This window comes from Protopterus annectens, chromosome 14.part0 (genome assembly GCF_019279795.1).
Source record: "Protopterus annectens isolate FY-2018-M chromosome 14.part0, PAN1.0, whole genome shotgun sequence".
Lineage (NCBI taxonomy): Eukaryota > Metazoa > Chordata > Ceratodontiformes > Protopteridae > Protopterus > Protopterus annectens.
In genome coordinates this window covers 743,696,423-743,723,204 of record NC_056748.1, presented here as the reverse complement: position 1 = coordinate 743,723,204, position 26,782 = coordinate 743,696,423, and the positions used below count along the sequence as shown (strand labels likewise).

At 44.6% G+C, this 26,782-nt stretch overlaps 1 protein-coding gene across 1 annotated transcript in view; it reads right to left on the bottom strand.

Moving 5' to 3' along the window:
• HIF1AN (hypoxia inducible factor 1 subunit alpha inhibitor) overlaps positions 1-26,782 on the bottom strand; it is a 1,008,741-nt gene that overhangs the window by 100,815 nt on the left and 881,144 nt on the right. Inside the window, exon 6 of the mRNA XM_044056484.1 lies at positions 9,902-10,012. Coding sequence (XP_043912419.1) covers positions 9,902-10,012 — 111 coding nt within the window. The remainder of the gene's footprint in view (positions 1-9,901; positions 10,013-26,782) is intronic.

Below are 26,782 nucleotides of genomic sequence, written 5' to 3'. Positions count from 1 at the left end.
AATTCCAAGCTCCTCCAAACCCAGATAACACAGCAACCTATGGGAAACTGTTAACAGAAACTAAACAGAAGCATACAGGCGATCATATCTGCCATAAGTAAGCCTGAAACAAACTAAAAATAATCCATCCATGTGGAATCCAAAAGTAAACAGGCTGTACAACAAAAAACAAAATAGCAAAAATTAGGAATAGTAACACCCCAAAAAAATAAAAACTCTTTCATCAAACTAAATAGACAACTAAGAGTGCCAATTAAGTCAAAGAAAGCCAGTACTGAGGTAAAGATAGCCTCCCAGGCCAAGGATAAACATAAGGACTTAGCACATAATAGTGTGTCAAACTGGTTGTAAATGGAGCTACTTTCACAGAATCGTGAGACAGAGCAAATCTAAATGGCCAACAAATGCAGTTTCCAACTTTATCCCCACCCAAACCACCACCCAGATAAGGTCACCAAAGCAATGGACAAGGGCAAAATGGTGCAGTCTCTACCTTTACCTGGCTAAGGCATTTGATATAATACTCCACTTAGGCATTGTAAACAAACTCGTGGAATTAGGCATAAATCCTTATGTAACATGTTTGATAGCCAGCTGTCTCCCTGACAGGACCCAGGAAGTTAGGATCAAAGAGACCACCTCCACAACAAGCTGGTCACTAGTACAGCTCCTCATGGCTTTGTGTTGGGTCCAATTCCTCTTTGGCATCTACTTCTCGGTGTAGAAGGCCAACATCACTGGCCTTTGGCCGACCAAATCTGCAGATGATTGCAAACTAGGAGCGGTCATGGAATCCCGTCAAAATAAACATCTACAGGAAGGTCTAATGCAAACAAATGACTGGTGCCAAACCAAGGCTTAAAATTCAAAACCAAGAAATGTACAATTGTACCTTCTGGGAGGTTGGCTACTCTGGGAAAAGTACAGTTTTGTACCTACCATAAATGTAGATGTTCGAGTGCTAATACAGCTGCAGTAATAACATACGGGTTCTCTGCCGTCAGGCGGTCCCTCCGTCGGCCGAATTCCAAAGTCTTGGTCTGGCGTCGGTTGTTGTCGCTTCTTTTCCTGACATCAGTGAGGCAGGAGTATATAAGACACAGCCGATGCCATTTTCTTCAGTCTTTCTTGCCCCAGATGTCAGGTGCCCCCAGTAGGAAGGCAATACATTAATTATATTTATATACATGCAATGCAATGTAATCAAAAAACAGTAGTTGCAAGCAAATATACCATAGAAGGATAACCCAAACAGTTTGTATGAAGAGGGGTTAGGTCCTAAACCTTTACCAAGAGGGGAAGGAGGGAGGGAAATCTGTACTGCAGCTGTATTAGCACTCGAACATCTACATTTATGGTAGGTACAAAACTGTACTATGTTCATCGTGCATACAGCTGCAGTAATAACATATGGGTAGAATCCCAAAGCTACGCACAGGGTGGTAGGCACTAGGTAAAACTGGGATGAGCCAGAATGCCCTGCAACACAGCAGTAGCAAAGCCTGCTCTGGTTTTGGAATATAAAGGCAGGTGGTAGTGTCTTGTGAAGGTATGTACAGAACTCCAAATGGCTGCCTCCAAAATATCTTTGGTAGGAACTCCTCTGAGGAAGGCTGTAGAGGTAGCTGTGGCCCTGGTGGAGTGGGATCTGATGCCCATAGGGACAGATTTTCCATGATAGGAGTAACAAAACCGTATGCAGTGGCCTATCCATTTTGAAATTGTCTGTTTGGTCACTGGCTTCCCTTGAGCTCCTACAGCATAGGACACAAAAAGTTGTTCTGATTTCCTAAAAGGCTTCGTTCTATCCAAATAACGTAGCTGTCTATGGATGTCTAAAGAGTGTAGCAGCCTTTCCCCTTTGTTTTGAGGATTGGGGTAAAAGGTAGGCAAGTGTATGTCTTGATTTAAAGCTACCCTGGATACCACTTTAGGCATAAATGATGGGTTGGTTCGAAGGGAAACCCTGTCCTGATGGAAGATGAGAAAGGGCTGCACAGCCATGAGGGCCTGTAGTTCCAAAACCCTACAAGCTGAGGTAATGGCCAGAAGGAAGGCTGTTTTCCAGGACAAATATTGCAAATCTGTTGAGGCAGCTGGTTCAAAGGGAGGCAATGTTAATTTTTCTAGAATATAATTAAGATCCCAGGCTGGCACTGGTTGTTTCCTTGGTGGTCTTATATTCTTAGCCCCTCTGAGGAACTGTCTTAAGAGTGGGTGAGAGAATAAGGGTGGATCCGTGTTGAATTCTGCAGAAATGGCTGAGGCATGGATTTTTATGGAGGAAAATGAAAGTCCACTGTTCAGCAGCTCAGCTAGATACTGTAATACCTGTGGCAATTTTAGTTTTGTAGGGTCCTGGCCTTTTTTCTCATTCCAAGAGCAAAACCGTTTCCATTTTGCTGAGTAAGCCTTTCTAGTAGATTGCCGTCTGGCCTCCAAAATGACATCCTGTACCTCTTTGGGGAGCAAGGCCTGTTGAGGTGTTAAGGAATTTTCCATGCAGCGAGATTGAGTGTTTTCAGCTGACTGTGAAGAGTTTTGTAGTTGTGCTGAGTCAGCAGAAGAGGCATTAGGGGTAGGGACCAGGGAGGAGTGTGTGTTAGGCTCCTCAGGAGTGGGTACCAGTGTTGTCTTGGCCAGTCTGGAGCAATCAGTATCATCTTTGGTCTCTCTGTTCTTGCTTTCAAGAGCACCTTGGGCAGAAGAGGCAGAGGTGGGAAAGCGTAAACTGTCCATGCTGCCCAACCGAATGAAAGGGCGTCCACTCTCCAGGCCTTTGGATGAGAGGTCCTTGAACAAAACTTTTCCAATTGATGATTCCTGTGGGAGGCGAAGAGATCTACGTCTGGGCCTCCCCCACGCTTGGATTATCTCTGTAAACACTTGAGGATGCAATCTCCATTCGTGTGGATCTGTCATATTTCTGCTTAGATTGTCTGCCAGCGTGTTTTCCAAACCTGGCAAGTACTGTGCTTGAAGTTCGATTTGCCATTCCAGAGCCAAGTTCCAAAGTGTCATGGTTAGTCTGCACAGGGGGTATGAATGTGTTCCTCCTTGTTTGTTTATGTACCACATAACTGTGGTGTTGTCTGTTCTTATCAATAATTGTCCTGGATGCAGGAGGTCCTTGAAAGCTGTAATTACATTTATTACTGCTAGCATTTCTTTTTGATTGATGTGAAGGTGCTTTTCCTTTTGGGACCATTCGCCCTGAATGCACCTGTCTGTCATGTGCGCCCCCCAGGCGTAATCTGAGGCGTCTGTTGTGATGACTTGATTTGCTTGAGGCTTCCAGAATGGGAGACCTGTGTTTGTTTGACATGCTTGAGCCCACCATAGAAATTCCTTTTGCAAACATGGAATTATTGATATTATTGTTTCCAAACTGTGGCTGTGCTGAGACCATAGATTTTTCAGGTACCATTGAAGTTTCCTCATATGCAACTTTGCACAAGGGATTAAAAGAATGCAAGATGCCATGAAGCCCAGAGCCTGCAGGATTTTCCTTGCAGTAAGCCTGGTACAATTTGCTAGCATTTTGAAGTACTGAGTTAGTTGCCTCTGCTTTTCTGGCGTAAGATAGGCCATCTGGGTGTTTGTGTCCAAGTTGGCACCCAGGAAAGTTGTTTTCTGAGCTGGTGTTAGCCTGGATTTCTCTTTGTTGATTGTGTATCCCAGAGCATTCAGTAACCGTGTTGCATAAGCCAGATGTTCCAAAAGTATGTGCTTGCTGTCCGCTTGGATCATGCAGTCGTCCAAATAAGGGTAAATTTGTATCCCTTGAAGTCTGCAGTAGGCAATTACTGATGCCAGGCATTTAGTGAATACTCTGGGCAGTAGATAAGCCAAAGGGCAATGCAGAGAATTGATAGTGAATTGAACCTGCAAGAAATCTGAGGTATCTTCTGCAGCTTTGTCTGATTGGGACATGCAGGTATGCCTCCTTGAGGTCCAATGTTACCAGCCAAAACCCCTTGCCCAGCATGGGAAGAAGCTGCTGTAATGTGAGCATCTTGAATTTTGGTGCAGTAAGAATGTGTTTAGGATGGATAAGTCCAAAATGGGTCTCCAGTCGGTTCCTTTCCTTGGTACCAGGAATAGCCTGGAATAAAACCCTTGACCTTGTTCGTGAGTAGGTACCTCTTGAATAGCTTTCATGTCTATGAGCTTTGAAATTTGTAGTTGTGCCTCTGCCCTTTGATTGTGTGGCAGGTTTGGCATGCCTCTCATTTTTGGAAGAGTGTGAAAATGAAATCTGTAGCCTCTGTTTATAACATCCAGGATCCATTTGTCTGTTGTGACCATATGCCAATTTCTTGCAAATAATACCAGCTTTCATCCCAAGGGTGCTGCCAGCTGAGACTTGCTTGGCATGGAAAGGAGGAAGTCATTGGGTTTCTTTCCTGTATTGCTGTGCACCGTTTTCACCACCTCTTGGTGCTGGAGCTTGCCATTGCCTGCCTCTATAAGATCCTTGTGATTGACCTCTGCCCCTTGTGCGCCTTTCATCTTCCTCTATGGGGCCTGTCCGTGGCTGGAAAGGACCAGTTTTTAGAAGGCCAATTTCTGCTGAAACGTGGTGGTTGAACCTGTAGAAAAGCTTTGACAGTTTGCATAGATTTGGCTTTTTCTTCCATTTCCTTAGTATCTCCTCAGCATTAGTACCAAATAGCACATCCTTTTGTAAAGGAGCATCTAGTAACTTAGCTTTCACATGATCAGGCAAGATTTGTTCCCTAAGCCATGCATGCCTACGAATGACTGATCCTGTAACTGCAGCTCTACTTGAGTCCTCTAGGGCATCATAACCACATTGTAAGGTGCGTTTACCCACTTGTTCTGCACTATGCATCACATCCTGCAACTCCTTCAAATCTGGTTGTTCAGGTTGAGACATTTTATTTCTTAATTGTGATAACAGAAACTGCTGATATTTAAGCATATGAAACTGACAATTTAAGACCCTCATGGCTAGGGTGGCCGAGGCATATACCTTTATCCCCCACCTTTCTAAGGATCTTGACTCTCTTTCGGAAGGAAGTGGATTCTTAGCAGTAGAGGCCTTCATTCCCTTGTGGCCTTGAGAAATGGTTTCAGGGTCAGCATTATGGCTTTTGAAAAGAAATTGGTGAGAGTACGGAACTCTGTAGTACCTATCAGGCTTGACTGGGGCAGGAGGCAGGGAATCTGGGTTAAGGCAAGCCTCCGAATAAACATCATCAAGTACATCCAAGACAGGAGGTATCGCCAGAGGTCTGTGTTGAGGTAACAAAAGAAATTCCCTCAGTCTTTTCTTGAAATCAGAAACGTCTTGGCCCAAGTGTTCCCTCAAAGTGTGCAAGGTTTCCCCAAAAGAATAATCCTCAGGGGGAGATACAGAAGGAATGGGTTGCTCTGCATCAGAATCTTCAAAAGGGGAGTAAGATTGCTCTTCTAACATCAGAGTGTTCTGAAAAAATGGAGCCCTGATCAGAAGAGGGAGAATCTTCCTCCACTCTGGGCCTCTTGTCCGGAGGGGGGTGGGAACCCCTGATAAGAGTAATTAAATCCTCAGCCATTTTAAGCATCTGTTTTTTAGGCATGGGGCTTGTGGATGGGCCCTGTGCAACAGGCCTCTTGGGATGCCTGGCTGATTTGGACTTAGTAAAGGCCTTAATGGAAAAGGAAGATGAGGGTCTAAAGACACCATGGGTGGAAGTGGACCTGTCCACATTAAGAGACTCAACGCTCACAGTGGCTTCTGTGGTTGTAGTCTGGGTATGGGCCGAGGTACCTGCGGTCTCGGGTACAGAAGACCCCGCCAAGGAGGTGTCGTCGGTAGTCCGGGACTGCATAGGCGTCTCGCTGAGAACCGGACCACGTGTAGGCGGTTTTGGCGTGGTGTCGGTGGAGACCGCGGACCTCGCGTGTCGGTCCTTGCATTTTTTGGACAAAACGGTACTCCGACGACATTTTATAATCAAATGCTGAACTCCGCCCGATGCTTGATAGTGCGTTTATTGAAAGTAGCACAAAAGCGACAGCCCGAGACGTCGTGGTCTGGGCCTAAACAAGGAATGCAAAGGGAATGGAAATCCTTATGCGGTATTTGCTTCCCACAAGAAATACAATTGTTAACTTTTTCTGACATCGGTCTGAGGCAAGAAAAGTTTCCCCAGCGGGGTACTTAGCTTTAATGAAGACTTCGGTTTCCAAATTTTTCGTAAATTCAGGAGGTGGCCGACCGGCACTTGCGAACTGCGTCTGCTTTGGGCACCGTGCGGCAAAAAAGACGGAGAAAATGGCGTCAGCTGTGTCTTATATACTCCTGCCTCACTGATGTCAGGAAAAGAAGCGACAATAACAGACGCCGGACCAAGACTTTGGAATTCGGCCGACCGAGGGACCGCCTGACGGCAGAGAACCCATATGTTATTACTGCAGCTGTATGCACGATGAACATTTCCTCATCGATAAAACACCCATAAGAGTAAACTCAGTAGTCAAGTATTTGGGGGATGCACATAGATAGTTCCCTGGCCTTTGACCAATATGTGTCTAAGGTAGTAAAAAGATCATTCTATATCACTCAAATAAGTGCATAACATCTAGGTCCAGGGAAGTCATCATGCCACTGTATTCAGCCCTCATTAGACCAATCATTGAGTATTACACCCCCCCTTTGGTATGTACCTGACCAGGCACATTCAACTGAACATCCACATGAGGTACTCGCAAAAAGAATACAGGGTGCAAATATCCTTATACACCTCAAAGCCCAATTTCTACATCGTTTTCTACACACTGCTGACAGGTGACCTATGCCAGGCATACAAAACATCCTTGCATTCCACTCTGATAGACCTTATGCATACCCAGTACGAGATCTAAAGACTCTAACTTTATCTAAGGACATGCTGGAGGGACACGTACGTATCTCAGAGAATTCCTATTCTCTGGAATAGACTTCTCATCCAAGTGAAGCAGAGCCCTTTCATAACACTCTTCAAGTGCAACCTGGACCAGTGGATGGTAAACTTTAAAATTCACACCAGGTCTGGCACGGAAGTCTCTGATAGCCAGATGCTATCATACACCTTTTACAATAACTTGTGGTATACATATGGGTTGCACGGCTAGGCTTATAAAGGTCCTAGTGGTCATTAGCATAGTATACACATGCGAATGACAACCTTGGGAGATTATGCTCTTCATCCAGCTGTCATGTGTGATGGCCATCCTTGCATATGAGTGAAGACAGACAGTCTCCAGAAAGCAGCAGTATGGCAACTCTTCAGGGATACAGAGTTTGCTTCCTGGAGAAAGGACCCCTGTATCCCTGCTGCATGGATCTCCTCTAACCCTGGGGTAGACTGATAAAGGGGTGTCTTCTGCCACTGTTGCAAACTGAAATTTTACGAACCAGAGTACTTTGGACCCTTTCCGATTACTAGAGAAGGATCTTCATGGGTTCTCAGTGTACTCACAAGATAGCACCTTATCATCCTGTTTGCTTGCTCTTCAGAAGCTTTTCCTTGACATTGAGACCAAACAGAAAGGGACTTAAGGATGTCTACAAAATTATACTACTGGAGTCAAACATGACACCTCATAGTAATGCCCATAGCTACTACCCTAACTGCTCCATTGGCTGCATTATACAATAGCCTCATGAAGGAGGTCCGCAGGTGGCAAACTGAGTGTCTAGCTTCCTCAAAGAATCCAATTCAAGATCTCTCTGGAATTTTGTCAAATGCATCCAATAATTAAGCTGCCTAAGGGAAAACATACCCAAAGCATATGGTCACTATCTTAAATGATCCACCATCCAAGTCTCCTTTTTGGGAGGATGGAACACTGGACTTTCAACATTTACTTCTTGGTGGCTACTACAACAATGTAGTCAACCCCAAGGGCCTTTACTCCACTGCTGTCTGTCATTGGGGCAGACAGAATTTTGTCTGGTTTGCAATGGCATGCTCTACCACAACAAGCTCTCACCATCAAAATCATTACATGGCAGGTAAGCAGATGGGGCAGATCTGAAGGCTTCAAAAAGAACCTCATCTGGGGAGTGGGGTTTTGGAAGATCAAGAATCCCTCTGCTGCATTAATTCCACTACTTTACCAAATCTGCCATCCTATGAAGGACTGGGGGGATTATGAAGACCCTTACTCATCACAGAGGTTGGCATTCATTGTGAGACACTCTGTGGGAGAGTCCATGTGCCCCCTCTTTGCACATGTGCTAGTTCTGGAGAGGAATCTACTGAAGCACCTAAACAGTCATGACAGTCTTCACTGACAGTTTAAGGCCTTCACACCTGTCCTGTCTATTGGAAGGATAAGGATCAAGAAGTCCATAGACTGGAGGAGTGCCCAAGGGATGGAGCGGACATCACTGGAGCATTTCCCTGCCTGCACACAAGGACAGGTCATGATTCTTTAAAATAATCTGAAAACAGACAACAAATCTGCTAGCACTGGAGACCTCAAAGATAGCATGCTGTCACTTCTGAAACAGTTGTAGATCAATAGTATCAAGGATAGAAGCACAGACACCAAAGGACTCAAGGACTCCAACATTGAGACTGGAATAGACGCCTCAAATGCCAATGACCCAGACACTGAAAATGGTAACAGGACAGGTTGGCGTCAAAGACCTAGTGAAAATTTGCTACGGAGATTCCATCAACTCTGACGCAATCGGGGTTAAGTTAGACATTTCAGAACTGGCACAAAGGGATCTGACCCTGCTGGTGCTGATGTAAGAGGTTTCAGAAAAGACAATGGCTCTAAAACCAGACACTGAAACTTGCACTGAGGAAGCAGCATCTCTGAGGACAAACAAATCCATCTTAGATATCATAGGGGTAGGATCATGCCAATATCAATTTCAACCTTTACAAAAGCTCTCATTATTTCCTAGTCAAAATCAGTGGTGCTCCAGACTAACCTAATAAATCACAAAGTTGATGTAAAGGGAGGCTGGTACGGATGAAACTTAGAAAGCTCCATCTTAGGAGAGTGGCTGTTGGCCATCCTTCTGGGGAGAGAGAATGTACAACTGGCTCAGTGCACAATGCAGTGAGACACCAGGGACAGAGACGGCAATGCAGCAGTCAGATTGGAGGCCACCAGTAAATGGTCAAGATGGGAATTTTTTTGTAGGAAAGAAGATATAGAGGTTGAGAGTCCTCAAACTTTTTATTTCTTTTCTGTGTCTTTTCACTTTCTCTACTTCTCTCTCGTTTTCCATGAGTCTGAGGAAACAGGAAGAAGGTTCCTAAAGATTACTTTTTCCCTCTCTCTTGGGCAGTATAGGGGCCAAAGCCCTTGCAGATTTCACAGGTGGTCTGAAGATTCTCCTGTCCCAGGCATACCAGAAAGAAAACATAGGTATCCTGAGGTGGAATACTATGCCCACAGCAAGCACTCTTTCTGATGCCCTTATCCATAACATGTCTACAAAACACAGAAGATAGAAGAATCACAACAGTAAAAGCCAAAACTACAACAAAAGCAAGCACAACATAATACTGACCAATACAATTTCTATTGTAAAAAAAAAAAAGCCAAGTTTCAGAAGAAAAAAGGACGGACAAAAATGACTAGGCCTGTTGTACTTAGTCACGGGAAAGAGTTTTTTTTTTAATACTCAAAAAAGAGAAAAAGGGAGAACTATAACAAAGGGTGAAAGGAAGCTGGATAAACAAGATTATCCAAACTGCTGAAGTGGCAAATGAAATCTGAGGAAGAGGGAGGAACAGGTATATTATGGGAGTAGGGAAGAAGCTCAAGCACTTGGAAGAGAGGTCAATTTGATTTATCCATCAGCCTATCAGTGAATATGTCAACATTTGAAGTAGATGGATGGGATAATGTACAATTAGTATATACTCCAAAAAAGATGCATTACCTCCTGTGGGTTTCCCAAGGCTTCCCCCAGCATCTTTTCAATATTTCGCATGATTGCAACCTTCTGATGAGCCTTCAAAGGGTACTCTATTTTCTTAGGGGTTGGAGCTCCCTAAAATAAAAAAACAAAAAAAAGTAAATAAAAAAACATGGTTAAAACATGCTCTAACTTTTTTTCCAAACAAGACATGCATTCACAAACAGACCCTTACACCTCCAGATTTCTGGTCTCCTAAGGCTCACTCCTTCTGGAACTCCCATTACAGTTTTGTGCTCCCTTTCCACACTTTCAGTGGAAGCATAAATGGCTTAGAAGACAGACTCCACTTGCAGGTGAGTGTTCCCATGCAGGATGGAAGACTGACTCCACTTGCAGGTGAGAGCTCCCAGGCAGAGTTAAAGAGCAACAGCCCTCAACTTTCAGTCAACTAGCAATAGCTGAACAAAGGCGATTATACACTGGCATTAAGTGAATATTTTTTTCTACATTTACCACCTTTCTCTATGGAATGATTACATTCATGTGCAGGAATGTTTCTCTGGTGCATTTCACCTCTATACCCCTACATCTCGCAAGCATCTCTGCTGCTGCAGTTATGTTCTCTACCCCCCACCACAAAAGACAGAACTGACCCCATGTCTACTCTACTTCCCTCCCAAGCTTCCTGCAAAAACTCCTAAGGCCCATTTCCAAATCCTGCTCAGCAGCAAGAACAGACATCTTTGCTGTAATCCAGAAATCTGCTCACCTGCCTTGACATTTCAGTTGTAAAGCAGCAGCCAAAACTAGACATAGTACAGACTAGGAAGCAAGAAAAAGTTTCACTTCTATTACAGTACTACTTCTCACCAAAACACATTCAAAAACATTAGCTACTTGTGGTAAAGACAACAAAGAAAAAAAGTGTACCAAACAAGTTGCAACTAAAAGGTTAACCAAAGCAAAAAGTTATGTGCTTACCATAACACTAGATCCGTGCTGTCTTGGTTTTCATCTGGATCAACCTTTTGGTTATCGGATCCAACCTCTTTTGAAGTTCCCCGTTTAAAATCCGCCTCTGGGCGTTTTTTTTCTGGCTATACTACTCAAACAAGCTCCTCGTGGTCCTGCAGAGTGGTCCTAACTACAGAGAACTCAGAAAAGCGACTACTTTCTGGATTTAAGTATCTTTGCTGTTTTTTACTTGAAATACCTTCTCTAGCTTACCCTAAACAAGCTTAAACTGTTTTTTTAGCTGTTTGCTGCATTATTTAATATCTACACTTAAAGTTACATTTTAGTCGAATTTGATCGAAAGTTTGTTTGTTTAATTTAACTGTTGAGGATGCCCACTAAAGTGTGCTAGCCTGTGTAACTGATTTATTACTGTTTCTGCATTTTCTGTGCATTTCTATCTAAAAACAAAACAAAAAAAACAAAAAAATAATCCTTGTTTTCCCACCTCTCCTCGACTAGTTTAGACCAGTTTACAGGCTTTGCTGTATTCTGGGCTATGGTGTAGTTCCTGTGTTGTCCATTACCTTACTTGGACAGAAGGAAGTTTCTTTGCTCACCAGTGGGGAGCCTTGAGCAGCCTACCTGCCCCTGTAAGAAGTGACCTCGGCACAAGAGCTGTAGTAATTGGTTGTTTTGGACCATTTCTAGCTCTTTTGAAGTTCCCTGTTTAAAATCCGCATTTGCGCGGCTTTGCGCGATTGTGCGCATAGCGCAGCGGCGGTTAAACTTCTTCTAGCTCCACCAAGTCTGCTCTTCAAATTTTCCCTTAAGGAAGCTCTACTCTTAGTATAAATCAGACTACTCACTATATTATAAGCCTAGCACTTGTTCTCAAAACTTCTCTAAGTAAGCACTCTCATACTAAGTAAGCACTACATCCACCTACCACCCCTGTGAATATCCAATTCCCTTAAAGGCACAGCACTCCCTTATACTGTTCTAGCATGTCGAGTGGTAGATTACTGGCATCATCTCCAGTTCAGCTGGTTAATCTGGGTATCTTGAGACAATGCTACAATTGTCTCATCTACACAGACAACCCTCTCCTCCTCCCAACAAATACATGTGAGAGATGCAACTATATAACCAAACTGGAGGCTGAACTCTCTCAACTCAGGGCTGGCATGACCAGACAGGAGGAGATGGTAACCACACACAACAAACCCAGTTCCACATAGACCTACCACAACTGCAAACCGAATACATAAAAACACAAAGACATACTCGGAGGCTCTAATAAAAAACTTACCAAAACAACAGAGGCTCCCAAAGCACACATCCAAAAATCCACCACCTCAAAACAAAACACATGCAACACATACTTCAATAAATCAGTGTGTCAATCAATCACAGCCCTTAAGGCCAAACACCATGCCTGATGCACTAGTAATAGGTGACTCTAGTCAGACACACTGATGTCCCGCTTACCAGGCCGAACAAGGAGAGGGTGACTGTGAGCTGCCTAACAGGAGCTAGGATCCGCCACATAACACACGCACTTAGGTCACTCCAAAGCAAGTACAAATATGACTCCGTCATTGTCCATGCTGGCGTGAATGACCTGAGACGTACCTCCCTGGACTACATGAAAAAAGAGAGGAGCTCTCTGATTATGTAGCCCAGGCTGGTATGACCCTGAGCAGCATCTTGCCCTCACCAAGAATGATACCACAATACAAAGACAAGATGATCAGCTTTAATAATTGGCTCAAGTACTGGTGTCATTCTAAGGGGATCCAATGTCTTGTCTGCCTGGGGTGACATGTTGGACAAGCCACGCTGCTTCGCAAGGGACAGCTTGCACCTGTCACCACTGGGCTTCCGGATATTGGCTAAGGCTCTTGCCACCCCCCATAGTGCCTTTTTTAGGCAAGGCTCAAAAGACAAACCCACCTCCTTAGAAAACAAGAACGGAAAAAAACTAAGGGTAATGCTGCTCAATGCCAGAAGTCTAAATCTCAAGATGCAGGCACTCGATGCACTCCTCAGTATGGAGAACATAGACGTCTGTGCAGTAATTGAAACCTGGTTCAAGGCTCCTGAGAGCACCCCAGCGCTACCAGGCTATACCTCGTATCATGCTTTTTGGCCCCAAAACCCGGGACGAACCACAAAGGGAGGGGGAGTGTCCATATTCATCAAGGACACCCACACCTCCAGCTTAGTAGCAACACATGAAGCATCGGAGACCATACAGGTGCAACTAACCATAGGCAAAACTGCTATACAACTGGTAGCATGTTACAGACCACCCTCCCAATCTCAGGAACCACACTCAGCCTTTCTGAAGACATTGAAGGATATGAATGTATCACAAAATACCATCATACTGGGAGACTTCAACTACCCTAACATAGATTGGGTACATTATTCTAGCCCTAACACCCTAGCCCAAATGTTCCTGGAATTCATAAATTCTAATGCACTGGAACAACTAGTCACCTCTCCCACTAGGGGAGATAATGTACTAGACCTGATCATCACAAACATGGGGACAAAATGCTCCACACCAGAGGTATACCCCACACTAGTGAGATCTGACCACAAACTAATCACTCTGGATATACATAGCCCACCTCCACCCCCAGCAAAAAAGACCACAGTGAAAAACTTCTCAAAAGCAGACTTCACTCTTTTAAGACTGAGATGGTATCCTTTAAGCCCACTGGGCCAGTGGATACCACATCCCACAATGCTGAATCCTTCACAAATGCTTTCTATGGACATCTCCAAGAATGCATGGATCATGCAATCCCAAATAAATCCAAGTCCCTCTCCACCAAAGGCAAGCGTCCTGTCTGGTGGACCTCAGCCATTAACAAATTGTATAACAAAAGAAGGAAGCTACTGCACGACAGAGCAAAATCCCATAAAGGGAAGACATCTCTGATCAACACTAGCAGAAAACTACGTTCTCATAAAAACATCCAAGGCCAACTTTGAGAGAAAAATCGCTACGGACACTAAAGATAACCACAAAGCCTTATTCAGCTATGTTAGAAACCTGGGCGGAAACCCTCAGCTATGCTCAGAGTTAGTTCACAACAAAAAATACACAACCCACAGATATTGCCAACATTCTGGCTGACAGGTTCAGTGCAAATTTCTCCCCTCCCTCACCCCCAAAAGAAGAAATACTCATCCTAGCTGAATGTCATCTCTCTGTCATCTCAGGTGTCCAGGTGAGAGCCGCCCTCAGCAAAGCTAAAAACACAGCATCAATGGGACCTGACTGTATCCCGGGTTGCGTGCTACGTGAACTCCAAGAGGAGCTAAACCCGCACATAAAAATGCTATTTAACCTTAGCCTTACTACAGGATATGTACCTGAACACTGGCATACAGCAACAGTGGTCCCACTCCACAAAGGGGGTACCTCTACAGACCCTGGGAACTACCGCCCCATAAGCTTAACCAGCCTGGTCTGCAAAGCTATGGAAAGAATCATTATGAAACTCATAAACAGAGACATTGGGGACCTACAGACACTTGACCCCACCCAGTTCGGCTTTGTAAAGGGCAGATCCTGCCTTTTGAACCTGGTTGACTTTTTCAAACAGTCACTAGAGCCATTGATGAGGGCAAAGCAGTCCATACAGCCTACCTGGACTTGGCTAAGGCCTTCGACACAATACCCCACTCAGGCATCATAGATAAGCTCAACAGCTTAAATGTAAACTCTTATGTCACTAGATGGGTTGCAAACTGGCTAAAGGACAGAACCCATAAAGTTAAAATTGCTGGAGCAATGTCAGACTCAAAGCCAGTCACAAGTGGTGTCCCACAGGGATCTGTCCTGGGACCCCTCTTGTTCGGCATTTATTTCTCAGATGTTAAAGCAAACATGGGAGGGTTGTGGCTGACAAAGTTCGCAGATGACTGCAAACTAGGCGCCATAGTTGATACACCAGCGAACACATACATCCTACAAAAAGGCCTCACAGAAACGGACAACTGGTGCCGGAGTCATGGCCTTAAACTAAATGCCAAAAAATTTATAGTCATCCCCTTTGGGAAAAACAAAGTACCCACAAATTATCACATAGGCAGTAACCCACTGAGTACGGAAAAAGTAATCAGAGACCTAGGGACCCAAGTCGACAACGACCTCTCATTTGACACCCACGTTGTCAAAGTGGTTAGAAAGACATTCTACCTTGCACACCTTATCATGAAGGGATTCACATCCAGATCCAAGGATGTCATTGTTACCCCTATACTCCTCCCTCATCAGACCCATGATCGAGTACAATGCCCCATTTGGTATGTACCTCACCCGGCATTTGCAACAGCTGGAGAGACCACAAAAGTACCTCGTCAAGAGGATCAAGGGTCTCCAACATATGTCTCATTCTGCCAGACTAAAGAAACTCCAGCTCTATTCAGTAGCATACCGCCTGCTCTATTCAGTAGCATACCGCCTGCTCAGAGGTGATCTCTGCCTGACGTACAAGGCCATGTCCAATCAGGAACTGATGGACATGCTCCACCTCAAAAAATCCAAATCCATCAGAACCACGAGAGCTAAAGACTTAAACCTCGGCACAAGTATGAATAGGACATGCTGGAGGGATAGATTCATAACCCAGAGGCTTCCCATGCTCTGGAACAAGATCCCAGTTCATGTTAGGCAGAGCCCCTTCACTGACTCTCTTCAAGAGAAATCTTGATGAGTGGATGGGAGATCGTACGTTTACCCCAGGGGTCACATCTGTGTCACTACTAGACAGGGGTACAGTAAACTAATTCTATTATATAAAGGTCCCTTCACTGTGTCACTACTAGACAGAGGCACAGTATTCTAAATCTATTCTGTGCATTTTGGTACCATTTCATGGGGTGGCAAAAGCCACATCACTATGGCTAGGCTTACAAATGCCCCAGGGCAGATAGCCTAGTACTAAACTATGAAACCTCTGTGCTTTTCAGAAGCTTTAGATCCATGGATCTGACTCCTACCCTACCCAGAATTCCCTCTGTTCCCCAGAATACCTTAAATCAAGTTTGCCTGATTATAAACGTAAGATTTATCTGATAATCAATATACACAGACCTGTCAAACATGGTGGACTAAAAAGATAGATGGCAATAACATGAATAGCAACAACCAGGCTGTTGAAGAACATAGGCCCTTGGTCAGGTCCAACCATTTGACAAGCCTTTAAAAGGACAATTTAGGAGTGGGGATGGAGGGAACAATATTGAACCACACAAAACATAAGACAACATGGTTCCAGTATTAAGGCTAGCAAACACGTTTACTGGACGTTGTGTGTTTTTGTCCGATTGAACCTTTGGGACGGATCCACAAGCTTATGAGATGCCTGTGTGGTACCATGGGTTCATAGGTAAATACTAGGCTAACTGCCTTGAAGGTACAACCCAATACCCTTATACTGGGAGACTAACTACCCCTCCATTAATTGGGAAAATTACTCATGTACCAACACACTTGCTCAACGTTTTCTGGAATTCATTAATTCCAACGCCCTGGACCAACTAATTCTTACCCCCAACCAGGGGTAGAAACATCCTTGACCTGGTCATTACTAACATGGGTGACCTTTGCTCTACACCAGTAATCAACTTCTCCCTGGTCAGATCTGACCACAAGCTAATCACCATCCACATCCCACTCCCATCCCCCCCTCCCGTAAAAGAAACCACTGTAAAAAAAACCTTCTCCAAAGCCAATTTTGGACTTAGAGGTGGCTAACTTCACGACACCCATGGAAATGGAAAATAGGTGCATGACTGAATCATGCACCAATGCATTGTATGAGCACATACACAAGTGCATGGAATGGGCCATACCAAACAGAACCAAGACACTTTCCTCAAAAAAAAAAAAAAAAAAAAAAGGAAGCCAATCTGGTGGTCCCACCACCATAAACAAACTCTACAAGAGAAGGAAAAAACTGTTGCAGAAAAGGGCAAGTCCCAAGACAGGAAAAACTCCCTTGTCAAGCTCAGCAAAAAACTGAGATTCAGCATCAAATCCTCTAAAGCTAGCTATGAAAAAATTGCTGCGGATTCTAGACAACCACAAGGCATTCTATAGTTATGTCAAGAATCTACATGGCAATACTCAGATCTGCTCACAGTTACAGCACAATGGCAATACATATACAGAGCCAACTGATATTGCCAACATACTGCAGGACAGGTTCAGTGCGAACTTTACCCCCTTTTCACCCCCTAAAGGGCCTATAACAATACCCGAGGAATGCCAAGCCCCTATTATCACAACTACACAGGTAAAAACCACACTGTCCAAAGCCAAGAATACAGCTTTCATGGGACCTGATAATATCCCTGGCTGTGTTCTACATGAATTACAAAGTGAACTGGCACCATACCAGAGTACCCTGTTTAGTCTCATTTTAGGCTTTGTTCCTACCAAATGGCGCACTGCTATGGTTATCCCACTCCACAAAGGGGGAGCAACTAGACCCTGGGAACTACCGTCCCATTAGCCTGACGAGTCTGACATGTAAGGCTACGGAACGCATCATGGACCTTATAAATAAGGATACAGGGAATCCCCAAACTCTGGACCCCACGCAGTTTGGGTTTGTAAAAAGTAGATCATGCCTGCTCAACCTGATAGACTTCAAGTCTGTCACCGCCTACCTAGATCTTGCCAAGGCCTTCGACATCATCCCTCACTCAGGAATCAGACTTGCTAAACTAGGCATAAACCCCCATGTCATAAGATGGGCTGCCAAATGGCTCACTGATGGAACCCACACTGTGAAAGTAGCAGACTCCAAATCTGACTACAGACCGTTTACAAATGGTGTCCCACAGGGATTGGTCCTAGGTCCTCTCCTGTTTGGCATCCACTTCTCTGACGTTCAAGCCAACACACAGGGACTCTGGCTGACCAAGTTTGCAGATTATTGCAAACTGGGAGCCATTATTGATTCTCCAACTGATGTAGACATTCTACAAAAAAGGCCTCACTGACACCAATGACTGGTGCCAGAACCATGGCTTTAAGCTCAATGCCAAAAAGTGCACTGTCATTCCCTATGGGAAAAATTTGGTGACCATGAACTACCACATAGGCATAGCCCACTAAACACCGAAGGTGTGATAGACTGGGGACACAGGTTGACAGCAACCTCTCCTTTGATAACCACATTGCCACTGTAGTCAGAAAGTCATTCTATGTAGCACATCTCATTACAAAAGGTTTCGCATCCAGGAAGAGAGAGGTCAATCCCTCTCTACTTGTCCATGATTAGACCTATTCTAGAATACAATGCCCCAATTGGTATGTACCTCACTAGACACCTTACAACTGTAAAGGCCACAAAAATACCTCACTAAGAGGATCATAGGTCTTAGACACATGCCCTACATGGACAGACTGAGAAAACTCCAGCTATACTCTGTCTCTTATCGCCTACTTAGAGGTGATCTCTGCTTGACCTACAAAGCCATGTCTGACCCAGAGCTGCTAGATATGCTACAACTAAAGAAATCCCAATCCCTCCATGCCACACACTCCAGGGACCTAAACCTCATTACCACAATAAACAGAACATGTTGGAGGGACAGGTTCCTAACCTAGAGACTTCCCATACTCTGGAACAAACTTCCCATTCACGTCAAGCAGAGCACTTCACTAGCCCTCTAAGAGGAATCTTGACGAGTGGATGGGCAATAGGAAGTTCATCCTGGAGATCACTTCAGTGGCCTTGCTTGACAGGGACACTGAAAACTAACTTTGGGTGGCAAGATGCCAGGGAATATTCTTGGGCTAGGCTTGTATAGGCTCCAAGGCCGTTAGCCTAGTACACACCTATGAACCAGAAAGAGGGTTTTCCAAGAGATTTTAAATCTACTGTAGTGGCATGCTCGAAAGAAGCTTTTGTTAAAGGCTGAAGCATGACAGTAATGTTCCAAGGAGGAACTGTATCTCTTTACTGGTTGTCTTAAAATGAAGCTTCCCTCAGAAAGGCTTTTGAAATCTTTAAAGAAAAAAACAGAAATAGGATTTTCCCCAATGTGAAAATTGGAAAAGGCTATTAACTGTATTTTGATGGCTGAGAAGCTGGATCCTTGAAAAAGAGCCACCAAGAAATCCAGAATGGATGAAGAGGGGCTGAAAAATGATCTAGCCATCTAGAAGAACCTATGTGGTAAATCTTCTCCATTTATGGAAATAAACATAGTATTTGGTTTCTGTGAGGACAAAATTGATATTACTGCAGCAGGAAGGCTGGCATCTCTGACCATCATTAGAACTGGAGGAACTATGCAATTTAGGTCTTAGTGAGCCTGACCAGACAGATGATTCAGAAGATCTGGATGAGGATCCAGCACCCAGGGGTATGTAATTAGATGAAGCCAGAGGAAAGGAAACCAAACTTGCCAGGGCCAAAAGGAGACAAGGAAGATAACACTGGCATTTGCAGCTTCTGGCTTTCTGAAGAAATTTTGTTACAAGAGGAAAGGCATAAAGGAGACCCATGGCCTACTGCAGACAAGTCAGTACCTTGGTAAGCGACTTGTGGAAGGATCAGAGCAAAGTAATTGGCACACTTGTTTAGGTGCGAAGCAAAAAAATTGCAGAAAGGTTGGCCCCAGTAACTGAATAATCTGTGTTGTCACTGACTGAGGGACCACTTCTGGGACAGAAGAGACATGCTCAGCTTGTCTACCAGAACACTGGAAGTCACTAAGGGCGCGCACTGCAATCAGACAGCATCAACAGGACACTGTCCATTGTCAAACTCACAGCTTCCTAGCACAGTGGGCACAATTTAATTCCTCCTCGCTTGCTGATGCAAGAGACTACTGACATGTCTGTACAACTATCATACCCTCACGGAGGGAGTCCTGAGAGGCCAGCAAAGCTAGGATGACTGCCCTCATCACCAAGACACTGACATGAAGACTGGCCTCTGTTAGTGACCAAGAACCCTGAACCATTTTCCACTCAAAATGTCCTCCCAGCCCAAAAGGGGAAGTCTGTAGTGACAGTGGCTACCAAGGTGGAGGGGAGAACAGTTGACCCTTTAATACACTGGGAGAGGTCATCAACAGATGTCTCTCTTACAAACTGGTGTGAGGCTAATCAGTGGATGCAGTGGCTGGGGCGTATGAACTGAAAAAGTCCACTGCAGAACTTTCATATTGTATCTTGCTCGAGAAACCAGAACTAGGTTTAATGGCTGCATCAGTCAAAGTCTCATGGGAGAGAAAGATGAAGAACCACCTCTGAAGCTAATATTTGTAGGGACAACACTCTGGACTCGTTTCTGAGAGTTTATTTCCATGTGGCATCCAATAAACTATCTGCTGTGTCTTTCTTAGCAGTCTCTTTACAAGAACTGTGAACCCCAACTGCAGGGTAAGGGGAAGCAAGAAATCCCTGTGCTGGATTAACAGATCCTGGATTGGTGCAGTGAGAAGCTAATCTTCTACATACAGGAGCACCTGGAACTCCTGCAATATGAGATATGCTACCACTGCCGTGTATTTGGTGAACACAAGAAGGTTGTAGTGAGCCCAAAAGGCAATGTTTGTAATTGAAAACGAGTGGCTCCTCTACATCTTGATATAGTACGCATCCTGGAAATCAACTAAGCACATCCAATTGTCCTTACTCAAAAAGGAGGTAAGGATGGACTGGTCCATGATTATCCTGAATTTTGTCTGTTTTACAAACTGATCTAGTTTGGGTCCAAGATTGGCCTTGGGTCTCCAATTTTTTTCAGACTGTAAAAAGTGGAACAGACTTCATATCCTACCTGGACTTGGGGGGGGGGGGTTGTACTTTCTGGATGACCCTTCTCTAGCAGCTTTTTACTTGTGCTGCTGCAAATTCCATTTGACTGGGTGGTATGTCTGGAATACTCACATTTTTCAGTGGAGGAGAAACAATGGACATAGCATAGCCTCTGGTGATCATCCTCTATATCCATGAATCTTGCTCGACAGCCTTCCAGACTTGAGGTGCAGGGATAAGCTGCCCTGACTGCCTCCAGACTGTGGCAGGGGAGTGCTATTAGGGTTTCTTCAGTGAAAGGACTGGGGGAAAAAAAAAAAAACACTGATTATACCTTCCACCTCTGGTGGAAAACTCCAATTAAAGTTACTCCCCACACTGCCTGGGGGGTGGGGGATCTTTCCACAGGAGTGTCCTGGCTAAATTCCTGGGATTTTCTGAACCACAGACACTGATTATACCTTCCACCTCTGGCGGAAAACTCCAATTAAAGTTACTCCCCACACTGCCTGGGGGGTGGAGGATCTTTCCACAGGAGTGTCCTGGCTAAATTCCTGGGATTTTCTGAACCACAGACTCCCCTTTTCTGATTTACAAAAAAGGTTCTGTGAGAGCTGGCAAAATGGATTCCTACCACAGACAGGGTTTTGCCTTCCTGCTGGAGAGTGTTTCCTTCAACTTAGGTCTGAACAAAGCTGAACCATCAAAAAGGACATTAATAAAGGATGTAAAGAAGACTTTCAAAGTTGCACAAGTGCATCTAGGCATGTTAGTGGTTAGCGATGCCAGTGCCTGCTGCCCTGGCTGTACCATCAAGCTGCACTGCAGAGCAGACACATGGCTACTTTAACAAATAGATGGTATGGTAAAACCAATGGGACTCCTCCAATTTCTGGATGTCTGCCAACAGGTTACCAGAGAAGGACTTGGTCAGCTCCTTCAAGTCCCTCTGAAAGCGTGTTGTATGGGCAAAGTAATTCAGTGCTCTAAATGCAAAAGTCGCAGAAGCATATGTCTATTTCCCGAATCCATCCAAAGCCCTTGACTCTCTAGTTAGGAGGATGGACAGATGAGCTCACTTGAAAAAGCTCCTTCTTTGTGACTGCCGCAGCAATCATGGCATCCACTGAGGGTCCTTTGCTGCAGCACATCCTATTCCTAGGGGTAGTCAAAATCTTGTACGGACTGAGTAGCACTGGCTCTACCACATCAGGTTCCTTCCAAACCTGTGCAAATAGATCTACAAAGATATCAGTGGGTGGTACCACCCAAGATCTGGAAAAGTACAGTTGTGTACCTACCATAAATGTAGATATTAGAGTGTATTCACTGTTGCAGTCATTACACTTGGGTTATCCTGCTGGCAAGCTACCCGCAGTCGGCCAGAATTCCAAAGTCCTGGTCCGGCGTCGGTTGCTGTCGCCACTTCCCTGACGTCAGTGCGCCAGGGGTATACAAGATGCAGCCAACGCCATTTTCTTCAGTTTTTCTTGCCCCAGATGTCAGGTGCCCCCAAGAAGGTAGGCAATACATACTGTTTATAAAAACAAACAAAATAAAAAACAATACCTTCATCTACAAGCGAATACACCACATAGGTTGTATAGGATAGAGAAGTATAGATAAGTCCCAGCAGAGACAGGGGGATGGAGGGTGGGTAACCTGGACTGCAACAGGAATACACTCGAACATCTACATTTATGGTAGGTACACAACTGTACTATGTTCGTGTTTCACTGTTGCAGTCATTACACTTGGGTTGAATCTCAAAGCTGAGGTAGGGCGGCTAGGTCTAAATAGGATTAGGAGTGGCTATGAGGCCCTGCAGAGGCAAGGCCTGCTCTGGATTTAGAGTAAAGAGGTAAGTGATGATGCTTGGTAAAAAAAGTGTGTACTGAACTCCAAGTTGCAGCCTCCAAAATTTCCTTGGTTGGTACTCCTCTGAGAAAGGCTGCTGAAGTTGCTGCTGCCCTGGTAGAATGTGGCCTAATATTTTTAGGCACTGACTTGCCATGCTGTGCATAGCAGAATCAAATACAGTGTCCTATCCATTTTGAAATAGTCTGCTTTGAGATCGTCTTTCTTTGTGATCCTGCAGCATATGCTACAAACAGTTGCTCAGTTTTTCTGAAAGCTTTTGTTTTGTCCAAGTAGAAGCGTAGCTGCCTGTGTATGTCCAAAGAGTGCAGAAGTCTCTCCCCTTTATTCTGGGGATTTGGATAAAATGTTGGCAAATGAATGGTTTGGTTAAGAGCCACACTGGATACTACCTTTGGCATAAATGTTAGGTTTGTCCTTAGAGAAACCCTGTCCGGATGAAAAATGATAAAAGGTTCCACTGCCATTAACGCCTGTAACTCAGACTCTTCTTGCTGAAGTTATTGCTAAGAACAGAGCAGTTTTCCATGATAAGAATTTTATATCAGCTGTATTGGCTGGCTCAAACGGAGGCAGTGTGAGCTTTTCCAAAACAAAGTTGAGGTCCCATGTAGGTATCGGTGCTCTCCTTGAGGGTTTTTTGCCCCTCTGAGGTACTGTCTTAGCAGTGGATGAGAGAAAATAGGAGGTTCCGTATTGTAATGAGCTGAAATGGCAGAGGCATGGAACTTAACTGAAGAGAAGGATAGGCCTTTGTCCAGCATCTGTTAGGTATTGTAAAATCTGAGGAATATTTGGAACAAGTGGTTCAAGTCCTTGTGCCTGGTTCCAAGCACAGAATCTCTTCCACTTTTCTGCATAAGATTTCTTGGTGCTGGGCCTCCTAGCTTCCAAAATGACATCCATAACAGCTTTAGAGAGAGGTGTGTTCTGAGTGGCTGTATTTGCCATGCAGCCAGATTTAAGGTTCTGAGTTGGCTGTGCAGGATCTGATTGTTTTGTGGAGTCAGAAGATGAGGAATTTGAGGTAAAGTCCAGGCTGGGCCTTGAGACAAGCTCTTTAGGATTGGGTACCAGTGCTGGCGTGGCCAGTCTGGGGCAATCAGAATCATTTGTGGCTTCTCTTGTCTGACTTTTAGGAGTACCTTGGGAAGGAGAGGCAGTGGTGGAAAGGCATAAACTGTTAGGGTTTTTCGGCTGAATGATAGAGCATCTACTTTCCATGCTTGTGAGTGATAAGTCCTTGTGCAGAATCTCTGTAGTTGGCAGTTGAGGGCAGGCAAAAAGATCTGTCTGGACATCCCAATTTCCTTGTTATCATGCTGAAGACCTGTGGATCTAGTTTCCACTAGTGAGGGTCCATGAGGTTTCTGCTTAGTTCGTCTGCCAGAGTATTTTTCTTTCCTGGCAGAATTGTGCCTGCAGATGTACTTGATAGGTCAGTGCTGTGTTCCACAAAATCATGGCTTGCCTGCAGAGGGGGTAGGAATGTGTGCCCCCTTGCTTGTTTATGTACCACATAACAGTAGTATTGTCCGTCTTTAGTAATAGTTGTCCTGGATGTACAAGATCCTTGAAGGCTGTCAGGGCATTCTGTACAGCTAGCATCTCTTTTTGATTGATATGAAGATGCATTTGGTCCACGGGCCACGTGCCCTGAATACATTTTCCTGCCATGTGTGCCCCCTAGGCATAATCCAATGCATCTGTTAGTGTCTGCCTGGCTGTGGGTAAAGTGAAAGGCTGTCCCTTGTTGTGGTGACAGGCCAGTGCCCACCATCGAAACTCCTGTTGCAGGCAGGGAATAAGAGTTATTATTGTTTCCAGGCTGTGGCAATGTTGAGTCCAAACACTTTTTAGATACCATTGTAGTTTCCTCATATGCAGTCTTGCATACGGAATTAGTAGGATGTGGATGTAGGATGCCATGAAGCCCAAAGCCTGCAGAATTTTTCTTGCAGGTAGCTGGGTCTTTGTTGCCATCATTTGAAAGTAATGAGTCAGTTGCCTTTGCTTGTCTGGCGTAAGATAAGCCATCTGGGCAGTTGTATTTAAGCTTGCACCCAGGAATATTATCGCTTGAGAGGGCACTAGATTTGATTTCTTTTCGTTTACTGTGTACCCTAGGCAAATTAGTAATCTTTTTACAAACGCCAGATGCTTTAGTAGAATGTCCTTGCTCTCTGCTTGAATAAGGCAGTCATCCAAGTAGGGATATATTTGAATTCCTTTTTGTCTGCAAAATGCAATTACTGGTGCCAGGCATTTTGTGAAGACCCTGGGCGCAGTAGATAAGCCAAAGGGCAGTGCAGAGAATTGGTAATGCATTGAGCCAGCTATGAATCTGAGGTATCTTCTGCAAGATTGTCTGATTGGGACATGCAGGTATGCCTCTGAGGTCCAAAGTAACTAGCCAAGCCTTCTTGCCCAGCATGGGTAGAAGATGCTGCAGTGTTAACATTTTGAATTTTGGAACATCCAGGAAAGTATTTAGAATAGACAGGTCCAGTATTGGTCTCCAGGCTTTGCCCTTTCTGGGTACCAAGAAAAGTCTCAAGTAAAATCCTTGCCCCTGTTCTTGCTGTGGTACTTTTTGAATAGCCCTCGTCCATGAGAGCAGAAATTTGTTTTTGTGCCTCTGCCCATTGATTTTGTGGCAGGTCTGGCATACCCTTTCAGTCCTTGGCAGGGTGTGAAAGTGGAACCTGTAACCCTGAGAAACAATATTCAGTACCCATTTGTCCTGGATGATCATGTGCCAATTTTATGAGAAAAGTGCTAGTTTTCCCCCCAAGGGTGCTGCATTTGTAGAGGAAAGTCATTGGGACTGTTTCCTATAAGGTTGTGATTTGTCTTCTCCGCCTTTGGGGGCTGAAGCACCCCATTGTTTAGGTCTGTATGAGCCTTGGGGCCGAGATCTGCCTCTTGGGCATCTGTATCTGCCTCTTTGTGGCCTGTCTGACACTGGAAAGGACCAATTTTTAGAAGGCCAGTTCCTGCTAAATCTAGGTGGCTGAACCTGTAAGAAATCCTTTACTGTCTGCATTGATTTTGCTTTATCCTTTATTTTCTTTAACACCTCTTCTGCCTTAGCACCAAACAACGTATCATGCTGTAATGGAGCATCCAATAATTTTGCTTTAACATGATCAGGTAAACTCTGTTCTTTTAACCAAGCATGCCTTCGAATGACAGAACCTGTAACTGCGGCTCCGCAAGAAGCCTCTCATGAATCAAAACCACATTGCAAAGTACGCTTTCCCACTTGTTCAACTGCATGCAATAAATCCTGCATTTCCTTGTTCTCAGGACATTCAGAGCTTGTAAGCATTTTCTGTTTTAGCAAAGACATTAGGTATTGTTGATATTTAAGCATGTGAAACTGGCAGTTTAAAGCCCTTACAGCTAAAGTAGCAGAGGTGTAAACTTTTTCCCCCCTATCTGTCCAGTGCTCTAGAATCTCTATCAGAGGGAACTGGGTTTTTTGCAGTGGAAGCCTTGACCCCTTTGGGACCCTGAGAAATAGTTTCTGGATCAGCAGCAGGGTTTTTATAAAGAAATGTATGAGAATCTGGAACCCTGTAGTACCTATCTAGCTTAACAGGTGAAGGGGGTAAAGAATCAGGCGTCAAACTGGATTCAGAAAAAACATAATCAACAACATCTAGTACAGGGGGGATAGCAAGAGGCCTGTGCTGAGGCAATAAAAGAAAGTCTCTGAGGCTTTTCTTGGATTCTGAATAATCCGGGCTCTCCCAATGGAAATGTTCCCTCATGGTGTGCAGGGTTTCCACAAAAGAGTAGTCCTCAGGAGGAGAGGCTGAAGGGATAGATTCTTCAGCAGCAGAGTCCTCATAGGGAGGAAGAGAATATCCCTGTTCTTAAGAGGAATCAGAGGAAATAGAAACCTGGTCAGAGGAGTCATAATCAAGTGTCTTGCCTAGGCCTTTTATCAGGAGGGGGATGGGAGCCCCTAATCAAAGTAATTAGGTCCTTGGCCATTTTGAGCATCTGTTTCTTTGGCATGGATGACTGTCCAGGAGAATGCTGTACTTGTTTCTTTGTCTTTAAAGGTGTTTTAGACTTTGCCTTGGCTGCTGAAGAGATCTTGACAGTAAGCTGTGTAGGTCTGAAAACACCCTCAGAAGCCGATGCCTGCTCAGCAGCTCCGGACCCATCTGAGGGAATTGTTTCCCTAGGCCCAATACCTTGAGTTTCCAGAGGCCTAGCTGTCTCCACGTGGGAGTCGGAGATGGCCTGTGGCT